We start from the raw sequence: 21023 nt of genomic DNA on the forward strand, positions 1-21023 counted from the left end.
TAATATCTCTTTTTAGTTAAGAGTAATTATAGGATTTATAATAAAAGATTATTAATAGTTATTTAATATATAAAAATCTAAAATATAGAACTATATTTAATTAAAATATTTAGAATAATTATTAAATATAAAAATCCAGAATATTTCTATTTTTTATATAAATTATATAAGTAATATATTAAATAAAGTCCTTTTTAATAAGTTTAATTTTTTTTATTTATTATAAGAGTATTAAAAATAATTAAGCAGATATATTCTTCTTATAATATTAAGATAATTTAAATAATTAAAATTGATCAATATCTTTATAAATATTCTAATTATTTTAATTGAAAGAATATTAAGAAATTATTATTATCATATTATTAAAAGTAATACTAGTTTCGATGAGTATTATAGATTAATAAAAAGAAATTAAAAATAAGAGTTAGATATATTAGAAAATTAAGATAGCTGTTAATTAGAGTATATAAAAATTATTTTTTAATTTAAAATTAAAAATCTTTATTTTTAAATATATTATTAATAATCAGAGAGTCCTGCGTTTCTGAAAATATAAATAAATATTAAAATTTAAGCTTTTATAAATTAGATTAATCTAGAAAATATATAATTCTTCTTTAATAAAATATTTAAAATAAATATAGATTTATAAAATAATCAGCTATAAGTATTTTTAGTCTAATATAATATAAAATATTTAAAGATTTATATAAAACTATAATATTTATTGTAAATTCTATATCTAATATAAATAAAAATACAATCTACTAAAATCTTTTCTAATATCTCAATATTTTTAATAGAATATTAGTATAGACTTTATTATCAGATTATTTAAAAATTAAGAATATATGAATCTTTTTATAATTATTTATTATTTAATTAAAGAAATAATTCTGATAATTATAAAATAGATAATTACTAAGATTACTGTCTAAATAATTCTAAATTAACATATTTAATAATATAAGATATTATAATTTATTATTTTAGATTACAGCAGATAATTTATAAGAAAAATATAATAATAATTATATAATCTTATTAAAATTAAAAGATATGTTTTTATTATTTATTATTTTTAAATAAACAAAGCTATTAAACAGACTAATAATATAAATAAAATTTATCTAAGAATATATATATAATATATAATTAATTTAACTAAATCTAGCTTCTTTTTTTTATAAAGTTAATTATTAATTTATAAATCTTTATTTTTATAAAAATATTATTTTTTTTCTTAATTATAGATATAATTTATTTCTATTTAATTTAATTAAGAATAAATTAATATTATAGAATAATATCTTAAAGAGCTTAATATAAATATATAAAGCTATTATCTATATAATTAAAAAGACTTAATAACTGAATATAAATTATTTTTATATATATAATAAGAAACTAAGAGATAGATTAATAGACTTAGAATATTTATATTTAAATATAAGAAAGATAACATAATTTAATTAAATCTAAAGAATAATATTATTAATTAATCTAGTAAAAAGCTAAACTAAAAAAATATAAAATATATTATTATAAAAATATTAGAAATCTACTTCATTTAACTAAATATTTTTATTAAAGTGTTAATATATTTTATATAAATCTATTATAATCAGCAGTAATAGATAGATTACTTTTATAATAAATAAATAAGTAGTAAGTCTCTGCTATTTAGATTAAAAAAAATAAATATTTAATTAAAGTTATTTAGAATAAGATATAATATAAAAAACAGAAATAAAGACTATGTTATTATATTAAATAGATTAAATATATTTAGATTATTTAAGAGCTAGTTAAACTTTTATAAGATATCTTTATTATATATAACTAGAAAAATTCTTAAATAAAATTATAAAATAATTCTACTTAATCTATTTCAGTCTATAATTAATATTACTGTTATCTTTTTTTTAAATATATAAAAAAAAAAGAGAGAATAGAAGAAAATCTGGCCCGAAGTTAGTAATAAAAAAAAGAAAGAAAATAATTATAGATAGTATTTAATTAATTTTTAAAAAGAAAATATTAAATTTTCAGTTCTAAAAAGTAGTAGATAAATTAATAAAAAACTAATTATATAGATATATAAGCTATAGCTTAGTCTAAGCAAATAAAATTCTTAGTACTATTATTAATTTTATATATTTTAAATCTAAGTTAGTAAATTATCTGATATTATATTAATTAGTAAAATATTTACTTATTATTATTAAAAAAATAAGTTTATATAATTAGATTAACTTTTATAACTTTTCTATTAGAGAATCGGAAATATTTAATATTAGTAATAATATAACCTTCTTATTTTATATTATATATTTTTCAGAAAAATAAATATTTAAGATTCCCGCGAATAAAATTCTATAATATAATAAATTTATTTAATATAATAAAACACTTCTTCTAGAAGAAAGATATAATATTAATATTATTTTATTAAAAAAAAAAGCAGCAGACATATAATTATTAAGAAAAAATAAAAGTTAATAAAAAAAAGATATGTTATAAATAATTATAGAAGAAAGAGTAGACATTAAAAAAAATAATTATAAATAAAAAAAAAAAAAGAAATTAAGTATTTATATTTTTTCTACTAAATCTTTATATTTAATAAATATTAATTTATTAGTAGTAAATCTTTTCTAATAATTATTAAATTTATTAATCAAAAATATTAAGAATAATCTAATTAGAAATTAATTAATAATAAAAAGATTATATCCATTTCTCTTATTTATTATATACAGAGAATTTAAGAAGATTATTTAATAATAAATCTTAGTCAGTATAAATTCTTATTAATCTAAGAGATAATAATTATTCTTATTATTTTCTGAGCCAACTAAATAGAAAGAATAAAAAAAAATAAAAAAACAAATTAAATATTTCTATTTTTTAAATTCTATTTTAGTATTAAAAATAAGATAGTACTAAAAATTAGTAAACTTATAATTAATAAATTTTTACTAGTCTGAAGAATAGCAGTTATTCTTATTATTTTTTAAGTTAATTAAATAAAAAAAATATAAAAGAAAGATAAAAATAAAAAAGAAGAAAATTAAGTATTTATATTCTTAGACTTTATCTTAATATCTAAGATTAAAGTATAAATAAGATAAATATAAACTATAAATAAGATTAAAATAAATCAGAAATATTATTAATACTAAACTAAGAATAAAGTTATAGTAAAATAGATTATAAAATCTATATAATCAGATTAATATTATTAGTCAGATCTCTAAGAAAAAAATAATATTATAAAATATATTTTAGAATAATCTAACTTAACTAGTCTATTTTATTAAATAAATAATTTTTAAAATTATATATATATATATAAAATTATTAGATTTCTGAGAATCTCTTTTTAAACACTAGTTATTTCTTCTTATATATACAGGCTCGGCTCTCCATAGTGTATGGGTTCTGCCCCTAACAATATTAAAAAAAGAGTTTATTATATTTTAAAAGAAATTTATTAAATTATTAAATAAGAAACTTATTTATATCAGCAGCTTCGCAGCCGCAGTATTTATTTTTTTTCTTTAGAAATCTAATAGTAATCTCTAATTTTATATTAATTATTAAGATTTAAATATAATTATTAAAAAAGATTACTATTCTTTTTTTCTAATTCATAAGATACTATATTAGATGAAAAAAATTAAATAATTTACTAAACTAAATGTTTCTGAGACTCTGCTATATTTTATAAAATCTATATTAAAAAAGATTAGAAATAGATAATAATTTTTTATATATAATATAAATTATATAAATAACTTATTATTCTGTTTAGCTTAATAAATATTTTAAGTATTCTTGAAAAAATATATTAATTAAATTCTTTGTCAAAATTTATATAAGTTTTATCTAATTTATTTAAATAATATTCTTATTTCTTTATTATAAATTTAATAATAATATAAAGATTATATTCAACTAGTTCTAACTAAACTACAGAAAGCAGAACTATATTAAAATATTAATAAATATAAATTTAAATAAAAGAAGATTAAAAATTTAGAATTTATTATTAAAATTAGATAAAAAATTAATACAGACTTGAAGAAGATCTATAATATATAAAAATAAAATATTTCTATTATTATTAAAAAGATATATAAATTTATTAGATTTATTAATTTTAATTATTAATTTTTATTATTAATTTTTATTATTAATTTTTATTATTAGTTTATATTAAATTTCTTAGATTTACTTAAGTCTTTTTATCAGCTTATAAAAAAATATTCTATTCTAATAAATATAAGAATATTAGAATAGCTTTCTCTATCTAAAAATATTTTTTTATATTAAACTAATATTTATTCTTTCTAATTTTAATTAACAGATAGTATTAAAAATAGATCTATTTAATTATAATTTAAAAAAATATTTCTTTTAATATAATAAAAATAAAAATTTATATCTATATATATATTTCTCTTAATAACTCTTTTTAATTAAGAATAACTATAAAATTTATAATAAGAAATTATTAGTAGTTATTTAATATATGAAAGCCTAAGATATAAAATTATATTTAATTAAACTTTTTAAAATAATTATTAATTATAAAAATCTAGAATATTTTTACTTTCTATAGAAACTATCTGAAAAATATATTAAATAAACTCTCTTTTTTAATAAATTTAATTCTTATTATTTATTATAAAAATATTAAGAATAATTAAGCAGATATACTCTTCTAATAGATTTAAGATAGTTTAAATAATTAACATAAATAAATAATATTATAAATATTTTATTTATTTTAGTTAGAAAAATATAGAAAGACTATTATTATTAAATTTTTAAAAATAATATTAATCTCTACAGATATTATTAATTATTAAAAAAAACTAAGAATAAGAATTAGATTTATTAGAAAATTAAGATAATAATTAATCAAAGTATATAAAAGTTTTTTGTTGCTTAAATTTAAAGATTTTTAAAAAATAAAAATAAATATTAAAATCTGAATTACTATAAATCAGACTAATATAAAAACTATATAATTCTTTTAATAAAATATCTGAAAAAAAGCAGATCTATAAGATTATTAATTATAAGTATTTTTAGTCTAATATAATATAGAATATTTAAAGATTTATATAAAATTATAATATTTATTATAAATCCCTCGCCTGATATAAATAAAAATATAGATTATTAAAATCTTCTCTAATATCTAAATATTCTTAATAGAATATTAGTATAGATTTTATTATTAAATTATTTAAAAATAATAAATATATTAATTTTTTTTATAATTACTAATTATCTGACTAAAGAAGTAATTCTAATAATTATAAAAATTAATAATTATTAAAATCATTATATAAACAGTTCTGAACTAATATATTTAATAATATAAAATATTATAATCTATTATTTTAGATCGCGGCAGATAATTTATAGAAGAAATATAGAAATAATTATATAATTTTATTAAAATTAAAAAATAATCTTTTATAATTTATTATTCTTAGATAGACAGAGCTATTAAATAGACAAGTAGTATAATTAAAGTCTATCTAAAAATATATATATAATATAGTTATTATAACTAAATCTAATTTCTCTTACTTCTAAAATTAATTATTAATTTTCAGATTTTTATTATTATAAAAATATTATTTTTTTAGTTATAAATATAATTCTTTTTTTTTAATATGATTAAAGATTAATCTAGTTTATATAAGAGTATTTTAAACAGTTTTGTATAAATAAATAAAATTGTTATTTATATAATTAAAAATAATTAATAACTAGACACAAGTATCTTTTTTATATATATAATAAAAAATTAAAAAATAGACTAATAGATATAGAATATCTTTATTCAGATATCAAAAAATAATATAATTCGATTAAATCTAAAGAATATTATTACTGATTAATCTAGTAAGTAACTAGATTAAAAAAATATAAAATATATTATTATAAAATATTAAAAACTTATTCTGTTTAACTAAATATTGTATCAAAATTTATAATATATTTTATATAGATTCATTATAACTAATAGTAATAGATAAATAATTATTATAATAAATAAATAACTAATAATTGTTTATTATTTAAATTAACAAAAAGAATAAATATCTAATTAAATTTATTCAAAATAAGATATAATAATACAGAGAATAGAAATAAAGATTGTATTATTATATTAAATAAATTAAATATATTTAGATTACTTAAGAGCCAGTTAACGCTCTATAAAATATCTTTATTATATATAATAAAAAGAATTCTTAAATAAGATTATAAAATAATTCAGCTTATTTTATTCAAGTCTATAATTAATAATATTACTATCCTTTTTCTAAATATAAAAAAAAGAAAAAAAACTATATATTTTTTATAGCAGAATCTATAAAAGTCTTTTATAAATCTTATTAGATAATAAAGAAAAAAAGAAAGAAGAAACAAAAGATAGTATAGATAATATTTAATTAATCTCTAAAAAAATAATATTAATTTAATAAATAGACTAACAGATAATTAGAATTTAATTAAAATTAATAGAATTCTTAGTACTGCTCTTAATTTTATATATTTCTAATTCAAGTTAATTAATTATTTAAAATTATATTAATTAATAGAGAATTAATTTATTATCTATAAAGATCTGCTTACAGATATAAGTCAGTTTTTAGAGCTTAATTACTAAAAAAAATAAAAAGCTTTAATACTAATAATATATATATATATATATATTAATATTAGATATTTTTTAAGAGAAGAAATAGTCTAAATATTTATAAATAAAATCTTGGAATAAGTTTTATTTTTTTAGTATAATATAGAATTTATCTTATACAATAAATATAATAATTATTATAGCTAATTATTACTAAGATTAGATAATTATAAAAAAAGGTTAATATAAGATTTTCTTATTTTTATTATAGCAAGCAACTGTAGAAGAAGAGCAGAGATTAATAAAAAAAATAAGAAAAAAAATTAAGTATTTATATTCTTTCTTCTAAATTTTTATATTTAATAAATAGATATTATTATTTTATTTTTTATTAGTAATAAATATTTTTTATTTATTTCTTTTTATTAATAGTTACTGACTCTGCTACCTGAAAATATTAAGAATAATTTAAACAAAGATTAATTAATAATAAAGAAATTATACTAATTTCTTTTATTTATTATATATAAAGAATTCAATAAAATTACTTAATAGCAGGCCTTGACTAGTAATAAAAAAATTATATTTATTTCTCTTATTTATTATATATAAAGAATTCAGGAAAATAAGATAATATTAAGAACTACTAAATTTATGATAAATAAATCTTTATTAATTTAAAAAATAATTATTATTGTTATTATTTTTCAAGCCAGCTAAATAAGAAGAATAAAAAAAATAGAAATAAAAAAAAATTAAATATTTATATTCTTTTAGACTTTATCTTAGTATCTGAGAATAAGATAATACTAAAAGCTAATAAATTTATAATTAATAGATTCTTACTAATTTAAAAGATAATAATTATTTTTAGTATTTTCTAAGCGAACTAAAGAAAGATATTAGGAAAATAATTGGATTAAGCTAATCCAATGATTAATTGTTGATACAGAAGGAATTAATAAAGAAAAAAAAAAGAAAAAAAAATAAGAATATTTAAACTATATCTTTTTATCTTTTCTTATATATTTATTCAGATTTTATTTTTTTTATATCTAGATATCAGATCTCTTTATTGATTTACTTATTTTTTATTTATTTTTATATATAGATTATTAATACTTATACTTATTCTTAAATCTCTTTAATAATTTATATAATAACTTTTTTTTATTAGATTAGACTTTATATTAATTCTTTTATTAAAGATTCTTAATTTTTTATTAATAAGAATAGTATAAGATAATATCTATAATTTAGAAAGAAAAAATTTATTCTAATAAATAAAAATATATAATTATTTAGAATCAGCTTTTTTAAAAATAATAGCTGTTTTTAATTAATCTAATTATATAAAATATAAATATAGATATATATTTTAATTATATTATTTATTTATTTTCTAGCTCTGTCTATCTCTGAATAATAGATTATAAAAAATCTTTATTAGATTTTTATTAATTAATATACTTGTGTTTAAATTTTATTTTTAAATTATATCTTTTTATTAGATATAATAGATCTTAAGATTTTATACTTTTTTATAAATAATTATATAATAACTTATATAACTATCTCTTGATTAATCTTTATTATAAGTTTTAAGATTATACTCTTTAAGAGTTAATCTATTATTATTAAAATATTTAAATAATTTTTACTCTTTAATAAATTAATAATAAAATTTATAGTAATATCTTTCTATACTTAATTAGATATAATTAATAATTTTAATAATAAGATTCTTTCTTTTTTTTAGATTTTTATATAATTATAAATATTATAATTTTTTATAAACTTTTATATTTTCTTTAATATTATAAGTCAGAAATATAGTTAGCTAATTAATATATATATTATTTTATAATCAAGATATTCTACTAGTATTAAATGATAAGTATACTAAATAATATTTTTATAAAAAGATTTAAAATTTAAAATATTTTTTCTAGAAGTAGATATATATTTTATTTATTAATATATATTTAATAATAAATACTCTAAAATTTAATTATAATAAATCTTTTTTTTAATTTTTGAGTTAGGGTTTTAATTATTTTTTAATATAATTTATTATTATTATAAGCTTCTCTTCAGCTCTCTGTATTAATATATAATATTTATTTTAATTTATTTATAATTTTTATTAAAATAAATACAATCACATCTATATTTACTGACTTATTTAATTAAAAAAGAATTAAATTATATAGCTTTAAAAATAATTATTCTTATTTATAAATATATCTTACTTATATTATAATAAAATATTTATTTGTTTATTCTTATTTCTACTTCTATAAATTAATTTAAAAGTAAATTAGCTTAAAATTAAAAATTATTATATATATTATTTAATCAGCTTTCTTAAAAAATTTATTTTGATTTTAAAATTAATTATTATTTAAAAAGTTTATACTAATTATAATTTGATATTTTATTATTTAAGATTTTATATAACAGTATATAGTCTTTTATTATAAATTAGATAATTATATTTTATTAATATATTTTATTTTAAAAAGTATATATAAGATTATAATATATTATTATTATTATATTATAAAACAACCTTTTTTATATTATAATTAGATAAATCTATTTCTATAATTATTATATATTCAGAATAAAATAAAATTATGATTAAATTAAAAAAATATTTTTTAATTTTTAAAAATTATTTAATAATCTAATATTTATTAAAAGATTATATTTTATTATATTAATTTATTTAAGAGCTATACTATCTCTGAGAAGATTTTAATAAATTATTTATAAAAATTAATAAAGCTCAGAAATTCTTATATAATATTTATAATTATTAAGAATTTTTATTTTTAAATAATTTAAATTTTTACTGAATTTATCTAGATTTCTTTTTATTTATATAATAAATTTATGATATTTAATTCTTTTTTTTAAAAAATTATATTTCTTAATATCTAGATATAGTTTTATTTTATTTTATTTAATAAAGATGTTTTATATATATTCTTATTTGTTTTTAAAGATTTATTTAAATAAATAAATATATTATTTATATAAAGTACACAGAACTTATCTAGATACTTTTTAAGAATTTAATTAATAAATTTCTAAAAAATACTTAAAATATTAATAAGATTAAAATAAATTATTAATTATTTATATAATTTATATCTTATATAAAACATTATTATCTATTCTTAGTTCTTAATAATTTATATATAATAAAAAATAAAAAAATACTAATTTTAATAAATTATTTAGCTTATCTAATCTAATTAAGTATTTTATAAATTAAAAATTAAAAATATTAATTCTTTTAAATAATTATATTTAATATATAATAATTTATACAAAGCAGAGTTCTTTTTCTAATTTTTATATAAAAAAAATAAATATTATAATAAATAAATAATTAATTCTAATAAACTTTTCATTTAATAATTTATTATAAAATATATTATATAAAAAAGCTTATAATATTTAAGAATCTTATCTATTTTTTCATATTAGCTTAATTTTATAAGTTATATCTTTTTTATAATAAAAAAGTAGTTTATTTAAAAGATTAAAAAATATTATAATAATATCTAGATAGTTTTATTTAAGAATTAATAAATAATTTTAAATTAAATCTTTTTTAAATATTATTTATTATAATGAAAATATTTTAAGATTCTTGATTTTTATATATTAATATTATTATATAAATATATCTATAATAATAACAGAAATCTGAATAATATTTATTTTTAATTTCTTTTTAAATTAGATTATATAATTCTAGTTTTTATTATATAAAAATATAATCATTTTTATTTTAGCTCTAGTTATATATTAAGTCTTTTTATTTAAAATATCTCTAAAATAAGATTATATTTAAGTCTATTTAATAAAATGAAAAAAGATCTTTTTTTCTGAGTATATATCTATATTTAAATAGATTTATATAATATATATTAGATATTTTATTTATTTAGTAACTCTTTTTATTCGCTAAAAATTAATTTTTATTATTAATAACTTGTTTTATTATATAAATATTTTATTAATTATTTTATAGCTTAGATAGCTGCTATCTATTAATATTTATATTATAATTTAATAATATTTATATTATAATTTAATAATATTTATATTATAATTTAATAATATTTATATTATAATTTAATAATTTTTATATTATAAAAAAAGAATTCTTTAGATATATTTTTTTAAAATATTTTTAATTCAATAATACTTTTTATTATTAATATATTCTAATATATAACTTTTTTTAAGATTTATTCTTTTTTTAATTTTTTATTATTTAAGATTTTTAATAGACTTTATTATAATTATCTTATTTAATTTATTTTTATAATTTTTCATAGAATATTTATTATTTTTATATTTAAAATAGAGTTCTTTTTATTTTATTTTTAATTTTTTTTAAGATTTATTACAGAATAATATTTTTTTACAAAATTTTTTTTTAAAATCTTTTAGATAAAGAATTATAATCTTAATTAATATAAATTTTTAATTTATTTTATTTAGATTATTTTTTTAATTTATAAATAAAAAATAATTTAAATAATAAGAATTTTATTTCAGAGTATTTGTATAATAAAATATTATAATTAATCTTAAAGAATTAATTATAATATTTCTTATATAAATTTTTTTTTATTTTAATTATATTCTTAATAATTATTTTGTAAATAATAGTATTAAGTTTGGCTTTTTTGAATTATTTAATTAGTTAATACTACTAATAATAAAAAATTTTATGAAATTCTTTAAAAAATTTCTCTAGACTTTTCTTTTCTTATTTTATTATTATAATTTATATAAAAGTCTTTTTTTTTATTTAAATTTTTAAATAATTAATTTATTAACTATAATAAATTATTTTATTATATAATTTCATTTATTTATTATTTAAATATAATTCAGAAAAGTATATATTATTTAGTTTTTTTATAAAAATAATTATAAATTAAATAAAATAATAAATTGTTTCTTATATTTTATTAATACTATTTTATTATAATATATAAATATAAATATGACTATATATTTAAAATAATAAATAGATTATTTATTATATTATTATAAAAAAACTATTTAGAATTACAGATAATAAAGTTTTAGTTAAGTATTATATTATGTATTAAATAATTAATACTTAATTTATAATATATATATATATATTATCGCGAAGATCTGTTATAAATTTATTATAAATTATAATAAATTTCTAAAATTTATTCAGAGTTAGATTTAAATAAAAAAAAATCTTTATATTATAAATAAATAAACTTCTGCTATATAAGAATAGTAATTCTTATAATTTTTATAATATATTATATTATAAGAAATATTTATACTATAAAAACAGTTCCTCATGAAATAATTATATTAATGTAATATATAATTTACAGAATTCTTACAGATATAATTATTTATAAAAAAAACTAGATAAAAGTCAGAAAATAGTAGCAGAATTATATAATCTTAGAAAAATTTTATATAAATCTTTTATAAATTTTTTAATAATTCTAATCCCTGCGCAGCTATATTATATAAAAATTTAATTAAAAATTAGAAATCTTATCTATAAGATATCTAACTTTTTAATTTTTTTATATTTTTTTCAATTTATTATAACTAAAATCTTGATTAAGTCTCTCTGTCTTTTTATATTAATCTAAATAATTATAATAAAGATCTATTTATTTAGACTTTTATTATAATTAAAAAAAAATTATTTTATTTTTATATATATTTAATTTATAATTAATTATATGTATTTTTTATATAATTTATATTTTTTATCTAAAGTTAGTTTTTTTATAAAATATAAAAAATAAATAGATTTATTAATTTTAAAATTTTTATAATTATATATAATTTATTTATATAATATAAATATATTAAGTCAAGAAATAATACTTAAGCTTATAAAATTTAGCTTACTTAATCTAAGATAGACTTATTAATTTAATTAAGTCAGATCTAAAAAATTTAAATCTGTTTATCAAGTCTATTCACTTTCTCAAGCGGGTTCTCTTGGCAAGCCGGGCCGAGCGAATCCCGAGCTGATAAGCGGGTAATGACAAGCCTAGTTTGACAGGATTGACTAAATCTACAATATATTTAATAATATTTTACTATTATTTATTATTTATTAAGAATTTAATACTTAATTTCTATATCTACTTTTCTTAAATAAATTTAATAATAAGAATAAAAATTCTAAGAATTTTCTTAATATATATTATTAAATATAAAGTAGAGTATTATAGATCTTTTTTTTAAAAAAAATCTTAAAATTATAATTTTATTATATAATATATATATATATATATATACTTCTTCTTTTACTGTCTTTGTTAAATTTAGAGAAAGCTGATATAATAAAATAAGATTTTGTTATAATATATCTAGTGTGTTGTAGTTTTAGGCAGTCCCGTGTTCGACCAACACCACGGCGCCGCCCCCTTCCACTAACCCTTCCCAAAGGGACAGAGACTAGTAATATTACCTACCTATAAATCACCATTATCCCACATTCGTCCTCTACATAATGCATAATTGGATCTCTCTGTATACAGTATAGATTCTTCCTCTCTGCTTAGAGCCTGCTTTCCTGCACAGTGTACACGTGTAAAATCAAGCTACTTTGTATATTCAGTAGTCTCACAGCGTGTACGAGGTATTAATAAACTACTTATCTAATAGATACTCCGTATATCTGAAAGTAACCTACCTTTTAGGACGGGACTGGGAGGATTGGGATACAAAAGGTGGGCAGATTGGGCTATGGAAATTACATACATAGCAAGTACCAACCGGTATACTCCGGATTACTCCGTACTGTCTGTCTACCTACAACCTTGCCTACTTAGGTACTCAATATGAACAAACTACCACTAAAGAAACCTAAGTTGGAAGTTTTGGGTGTCCCATGTATGGGAACGCTACCTAAGTCACAAGCTTGAAGCAAACCTTCCTCAAGAACTGCTCCGTACTCCGTACTTGAATACCCCTCCATTTCCCACTTTTACGGTAGGTAGTTCTTATAAGAGCACCACCAACAAACACTAGGTAGGGAAATAACCACTTCTCCCTATAGTTATAGCAGTCCGACTAACTTTAAATTTGCTCCTGGATTTCTTGGAGTGCTCTTTAACAAGTTTTTTTTTATATAGATCTACTCGAAGACGTGGATGTGATATTCAATATATTTGAAATCATGGCACCATCCAGCAACCTACCATCATTTCAGCGGGCAAGTGAAGCCGCATCTTTCTTGAAGGAAAGACTGCCAGAGATCCTGAAGGCTCCTCGCGTTGCAATCGTTTGTGGATCTGGTCTGGGAGGTCTTGCGAGCACACTCCATGAACTTCCTCGAGTAGAATTTGACTACGCTTCTATACCTTACTTTCCAAAGTTAACAGGTATTTCCCCATCGACTTTCGACTTCCATGGAGTCCAGCGCTCATTCATTCATAAGTGGCAGGACATGCTGGGAAATTAGTTTTTGGGCTTCTTAATGGCCAAGTTCCAGCTGTTTTGATGGTCGGTCGCGCTCAGTAAGTCTACAATGATACTGGCACAAATACTATGCGTCGCCTGCTAAGAGCTTCTTCGCAACGATAGTTATTATGAGGGGCATTCGGTTGATGACGTGACGTTCCCCGTACGTGTTTTCAAACTTCTAGGGATCGACTCCATGATCTGTGAGTTTACACCATTGCCCGGGCAAAGAGGGAGTATAGATCTACACAGATTGGCTAATGATTTTGTCTATACGGGCCATAGTAACCAACGCCGCTGGAGGACTGAACCCCGACTATATGGTAGGAGACGTTGTATTGATAAACGATGTGTGTGCAGTGACAGTAAAAAATCAAGATGTGCATCGACTGACAATCGATCACAGCACATATTCCTAGCCGGTCTGGCAGGGATTCACCCACTGCGCGGGCCGAATTCTGAAGAGTTTGGGCTTCGATTCCCTCCGCTGTCGGATGCTTACGACCTCGAGTTGCGTCGCCACGTCCATCAAGCCTGGAACAGGGTAATTGGTACAGACAAAAGTAAACTCCACGAAGGTGTCTACGCCTTCGTTGGGGGACCTAGGTGAGACAAGATCTTGTACCCCGATTAAATATCAGTGCTGAACTTTTCAGCTACGAGACCAGAGCTGAATGTCGCATGCTTCGCCAGCTTGGCGCAGATTTAGTCGGCATGTCGACCGTGCCGGAGATTGTTGTCGCCCGGCATTGTGGGATTCGAGTCCTGGCCCTCAGCCTAGTAACAAACAAAGCTGTTTTTGCCCCCATACCCCGAGGAGACGCCCATATTCTCCAAGGAAAGAGTATGACAGAGCTGGATGCCATGTTGCAAGAAGGGAAGGCGAATCACGAAGAAGTTCTCGAAGCTGGCCGCTCTGCGGCAACCAATATGCAGGTACGCACCATTCGGGACCTCGTTTCTCTCTTTTTTTCTCCCAGCCGATAGTGACCAAATGCAGAAACTCATTGTACAAACGGTTGCCAATATCTTCAACCCGAGCTCGTGAGACTGCAAACCCAGCCATCGTGGACAGAACAGGTAGCAACATCTGATTGGCACTGGATAGCGAGAACCTTTGACTGTAAGCAGAAGCATCAGATACTACATTGTGGCCAACGTAGGTCCAAGCCTTGAAATCGGTGGCTTTGGTAGGAGGCCGGGTGCTATGGTTATCGTAAGAGAGCACCATTTGTTTCATTTTCCTTTACTGCTTCTTTTCGCTCGTAAGTTTTTGTAAAAGGAATGTTTCCCACTCTGCTTGTGAGTTTGGATACCCCTATACTTGGCCTCGAACCGCTTGTTTTCTCGTTCCTGCGCTAGTGCCTCCTCAACGAAAGACTTTTTGCGATCTTTTTTAGCAATGCGGCTACTGAAAAACTCGGTTGGGCCTTCGATTATTGTTCCCACCTGAGAATAAGGAGGAGGTCGCGCTCTACCGCCATCCTTCTTGTAATGCCGCTTTGGATCCAAAACCGAGCGCATCCGAAGAAGTTGAAGATCTCGCTTAAGCCCTGGTGTTAATTCTGTTTTCGGAAGATCGAACCAATCGCTGCCAGCGGTAGACCTATCCTGCAAAGAAATTAGCCATGGGCTCAGTTTATTTAACTTGATAAGTTATAAGAATAGTCGCAATGCTCAGAGTAACTATGAAACAAAAATGGGCTCTCATTGGCACAGCGCAGCCCAGTACGGGATGTTAAGCTGCATCAAGCGCTTACGCGATTGGATTGGTTTTCCTCATAGCATTTGAAGTGGGTGTGATAAGGAAGAATTGGCTGATCTTACCTTGGAGCTTGACTTCGAGAGATTAAATCCTGTTGATGCGACCTTGGCGGGCAAGTTCTGGGTGGGATGATTTGCTATTCTGGCAGTGTCGACAACTGCAAAGTCACTCTGCTGGCGAACGTAAGGCTGCAAAGTTCCACCAGATGCTAGTTTAGGGATACTGGTAATAAAATATTAGTATTCAGTGGATGTAGAAGCCTGGGCTATATCACAATGTTAGGACATACTTCAGTGAAGTGATATCCAGACCATTATCAACTAAGCACGAGGTATTGAAAGAGTTGGCAGGCCCAATATTGCTGGGCCTTAGTCGGTCTTCAGCCTCAAAGAGTAGTCGCTCGATATCTTGATCTTGCAAACCGACCGCATCCGGCGGTGGGATGCTGCTCACATCACGACATGTTATCCCTGTCATGTCCTATACCTAGCAGAGTGTATGCTGTATGGAACTAATAGGAAAGGAAAGGAAGTTAAGAGCTTGAAGCACTGATGCTCGGTATTTATAGCAGGATTCCGGGTCTGGAAAAATTTGTGCTGTGGGGCAGAGTTCCTATTACTTTGTACTAGCCTAGCCATCCTTGGCATCAACCCCGTACTTCAAACGGAACGTAAGGTATTAGTACCATTACCGCCTAATTGCGCGTTTGAACGGAGTAAATGACTTGGCCCACATAAAGTTTGACAAACAACAGCTTAAGTTCAAGTATCTGGTTTATTTTCTCTATCCAGATGTGTAACAATATCTACTATATTCAAGCGAAAAATAGAAGCAGCCGAATACGGGAAGAAATGTTATTTTATCTAGCTCCAGACGCGCTCAAGTCCCACCTGCAGCTAGGCTGATTTGATACTCCGCGCAGTACCTAAGCGTAGACACTAGTACGGAGTAGTACCTCCTACCAAGTGTACCTCAGGCAGTACGGAGTACTAGTAGTATAATAGGGAAATAGGGGTGGGTATATATACCTGTGCATACTAGCGGTCTGTTTATCACGCTAATTACCCTCTTAGGTCCGGTGGGCATTAATAGAGACCTTCTGCAACGGTCATTTACCATTGTCCTTTCAATTCAAAATCGGGTATAGCGGCCCGCCCCTAGTAATTAACTATAGAGTTGTTTGAAAAACATTTACTTCACCGCCTTAGCGGGCAGAAAATATTCTCAATTTATAGATAAATATATATATATATATAAGCCCTTTAGGGCTCTCTAAAACAGTCTGTTTTAATTACTTTACTAGTACTCTATATTACTTTATCAAGGCCTCTGTCTAATCTTTATATACACTTGTTTATCATGCTTGCCTATCATGCTTGCTTATCACGCTTGTCTATTATACTTGTTTAGACTGTTAAGCATGTACAGATAGTCTGAATAGCTTCAATTCTTCTTAAAACAGTAATTCTTAATAGTTGCTGATTACTAACTATTTAGTAATTATCATACTAGGCCTAATTCTTCGAATAATAAATGCTAGCGCTTGTACTTTATTCATGTATCTTATAAGTAATTAATCACAGAGGTTCATCCTGATTAGGCCTTAGCGGGCCACTAAGAAATTGACGCTAATCTAATATATTAATTATAAATGTAAATGACCGTTGCAGAAGGTCTCTAATCAGTCCAGTATACAGTAATCTGTAATTTGTACACTAGTAGTAAGGGCGTCGCCAGAACTCTTATTAATCCAAAAAAATAATAATTTCTTTTATTATTCTTCCTGAGCCAGCTAAATAGAAAGAATAAAAAAAAAACTAGATATTTATATTTTTCCGGGCTTTGTCTTAGTATCTAAGAATAAGATAATACTAAAAATTAGTAAATTTATAATTAATAAATTCTTATTAATCTAAAAAATAATAATTTTTTATTGTCTTTTCTAAGCCAGCTGGATAGAAAGAATATAAAAAAAATTTTAAAAAAAAATTAAATATTTATATTTTCAGACTTTATTTTAATATCTAAAATCAAGATATAGATAAGATTAGAGTAAATTAAAAATAAAATTAAAATAAATTGAAAACAAGTTTAAAATAAGCTGAAGATAAAAGTAAAATAAAATTAATAATAAGATTAGAGTGGCTAACAGCCAGGATAGGTTAATAATAATAGTTAAAGTATTTTATAAAAATTAAAATAAATATATAATTATTATTTAAATAATAAGTATAATCTAAACTAGATAATTATTTAATTAATTCCTAAATTATATAATATATAGATATTATTATAAAATATTTAATAATTAAAAATTATTATATAAAATCAGTCTAGAATTAATTAATTATATATTAAATATAGTCTAGCTGTATTAAATAATATTTAAAATATAATTTATAAATAAATATTAGATATTCTTTTAAATTTAATTTTAAAACTTATATTTTATAATTTATTTAGATCTAAATATACTTTTCAAGAGATTGGTTTTTAATCTGTATAATTTAGAGTGGCTTAACCTGACTATTATATCTTAATCTTAACCTGGCCATAATCTAATAGTCAGATTAAAATATAAAAATTTTTTAATTATATAGTTAAGATTAGATTAAGACATAATTATTATTTTAACTATTTATATCTATTAATTAAAAAAATTAGATATAATAAATAGATTAATAATTATAGATTAATTTATAATATATATATTCTTCTTATATAGATAATATATAAAGTATAATATATTTATTATTATAATATAATAATATTTTTTAAATATAGTCTACTGCTTAATCTATTTAATTAGTTATCTTAAGAAATATATTATATTCTAAAAAAGACTTTTATAGAATCTAGTATAAAAAAGATAAAAAGAAATATAGAATATTTATTCTTTAATCTTTATATTATTCAGAATAATAGTTATAATAATATAAAAATTATAAAAATCAGATCTTTATCTTTATCTAAGTATATATAATAATTAAAGATTTAAATAAGACTAATTTTTTTAATTTTAATAATAATCTATTTTTTAAATTATTTTTAAGATTATTTATATTCTTATTTTTTTTAATATAAAAAATAATAATTATCTTATTCTTTTCTTATTTTTTAAATATAAAGATAATTAAATCTAAATTAAGATTATTAAATATATTCTAATATTTTTTATTTATAATAAAATAATTAATATATATTTAAAATATAATTATTTTAATTATATCAGAATAAAGATAGCTTTAATAATAATAATAAATATTTTAAGAATTATTAAAAAAATATTTAATATTAATATTATTAATTATAACTAAAAGAAAATCTCTTGTTATTTAATAAAATATAGAAAACTAATTATAATAAAATTTTTAATAAATAAAAATATTAATATATTTTATAATATCTGAAATTATATTAATTTAATTAAAGATATCTTAAGAAACTATATATTTTTAATATTTAAATATATCTTAAGTTTTTTATATATCTTAGCTGTGAATAAGAGTCTCTAATATTTAAAAATATTATAGAAAATCTTATCTAGATTTAATAATAATTTAGAGATTATTAATAATATATTAATCTTCAAATTCTAACTATAATAAAAATAGAATATTTTTTTAAAAATAGTTTAATATTTATAATATTAATTAATATTATTATTTAGCTATATATTTTTTTTAAACTTTTTAAGTTTTAATATTAAATCTAGAATAATTATAATTATATAAATATAATTTTTTATTTAATAAATATAATAATAATATTTTTAAAGCTTCTGATATATATTATATAAATTCTTAAGAATTTTTTTTAAAATATCTGCTTTCTTATTAATCTATTAATTAAATAATTTAGATAATTAAAAAAATTATTATAGATATTATAAATCTTGTAAATAATAGATTTATTATTCTTAGAGAGATAGAAAATAAAAAAAAATATAAAAACTTAAAAAAATATTCTATTTATTTCTATTTAATTATAATAAAATAATAATAATTAATATTATTATATTTATAATACTTAATAAAACTTTTAATTATTTAATAAAAATTAAATATTTAATAAATTATAAAATAGATTAAGTTTTAATAAATTTTATAATTAAAAAAAATAATAAACTAAGCTAGATTTAAATTATTAAGTAAACTAAAATTTTTTATAATATTAAGAATTTATATTTATAAATTATATAATCTTTGAAATTTATAATTAAAAATTAATATAATAAACTAATTAATAAAAGTTTTTTTAAAAAATTTTTATAAAAAAAGATTTTATATTAGTTTTTTATAGACAGCTTCTAGAATATATCTTTTTAAAAATTTTAAAATATTAAAAAAGATTTGAAAACTTTTATTATTATTTTTTTATATATATTTAATAATACTGTTTAAGATCTTAGTTTAAAGTTTTTATAAAAAAATATTAATTATAAGCTAAATAATAAATTATATAAATAAGATAAAGAATATAATACTAGTTTAAATAATTTTTAAAAAATTAAAATTAACTAGAATATTATAAAACTAAATATTCTAACTAAATTAAATTAAAGTTTAGTTAAGATTATATTAAATATTATATTATTATTATTAGTATTATTAATTATTATATTTAATAATTAATAAATAAGATTATATTTATATAAAACTAATAAAATAATTATAACTAGATTTTTATTAATATAAAATCTAGATATTAATTAAAAATCTAGTAAAATCTTATAATAATCTATATTTTTTATTAAAAGTATTTAATTAAAATAAAATATTTTTTAATTAAAACTAATTTAGTAATCTATTATAATATATATTTATTTAATATCTAAAAACTTTAATAACAGCTGTATATATATCTTTTTAGATAATTTTATAAAATATTTTTTAATTTATATTTAATTAAAAGACTTAATTTTCAGTAGAAAAATAAAATAATAAAATTAATTATTTATTTAAATTAAATATATTTAATAATTTAAATAATAAATAATAAATATTAAAATATAAAATTAATTCTAAAATCTGTTTATTATAAATTATAAAATCTAAAAAAAATAATAATTAAAAA

General features: G+C 18.7%; 2 protein-coding genes across 2 annotated transcripts; one reads left to right on the top strand and one right to left on the bottom strand.

Annotated features, from left to right (window-relative positions):
* Positions 1 to 13531: 13531 nt before the first annotated feature.
* On the top strand, positions 13532 to 15316 carry BO70DRAFT_325747 (purine-nucleoside phosphorylase). The gene is made up of 8 exons (XM_025540654.1): positions 13532 to 13750; positions 13826 to 14103; positions 14160 to 14238; positions 14306 to 14385; positions 14468 to 14532; positions 14589 to 14788; positions 14839 to 15118; positions 15183 to 15316. Exons 2-8 carry the CDS (start codon positions 13899 to 13901, stop codon positions 15228 to 15230), a joined length of 957 nt encoding a protein of 318 aa, XP_025394120.1. The 5' UTR covers positions 13532 to 13750; positions 13826 to 13898; the 3' UTR covers positions 15231 to 15316.
* Positions 15317 to 15418: 102 nt separating this feature from the next.
* BO70DRAFT_303364 (Fcf2 domain-containing protein) lies at positions 15419 to 16424 on the bottom strand (the record flags this gene model as incomplete). The annotated part of the gene is made up of 3 exons (XM_025539790.1): positions 15419 to 15793; positions 16010 to 16169; positions 16237 to 16424. 3 exons carry the CDS (start codon positions 16422 to 16424, stop codon positions 15419 to 15421), a joined length of 723 nt encoding a protein of 240 aa, XP_025394121.1.
* Positions 16425 to 21023: the final 4599 nt, after the last annotated feature.

Source organism: Aspergillus heteromorphus (genome assembly GCF_003184545.1).
Source record: "Aspergillus heteromorphus CBS 117.55 chromosome Unknown BO70scaffold_77, whole genome shotgun sequence".
Taxonomy (NCBI): Eukaryota; Fungi; Ascomycota; class Eurotiomycetes; order Eurotiales; family Aspergillaceae; genus Aspergillus; species Aspergillus heteromorphus.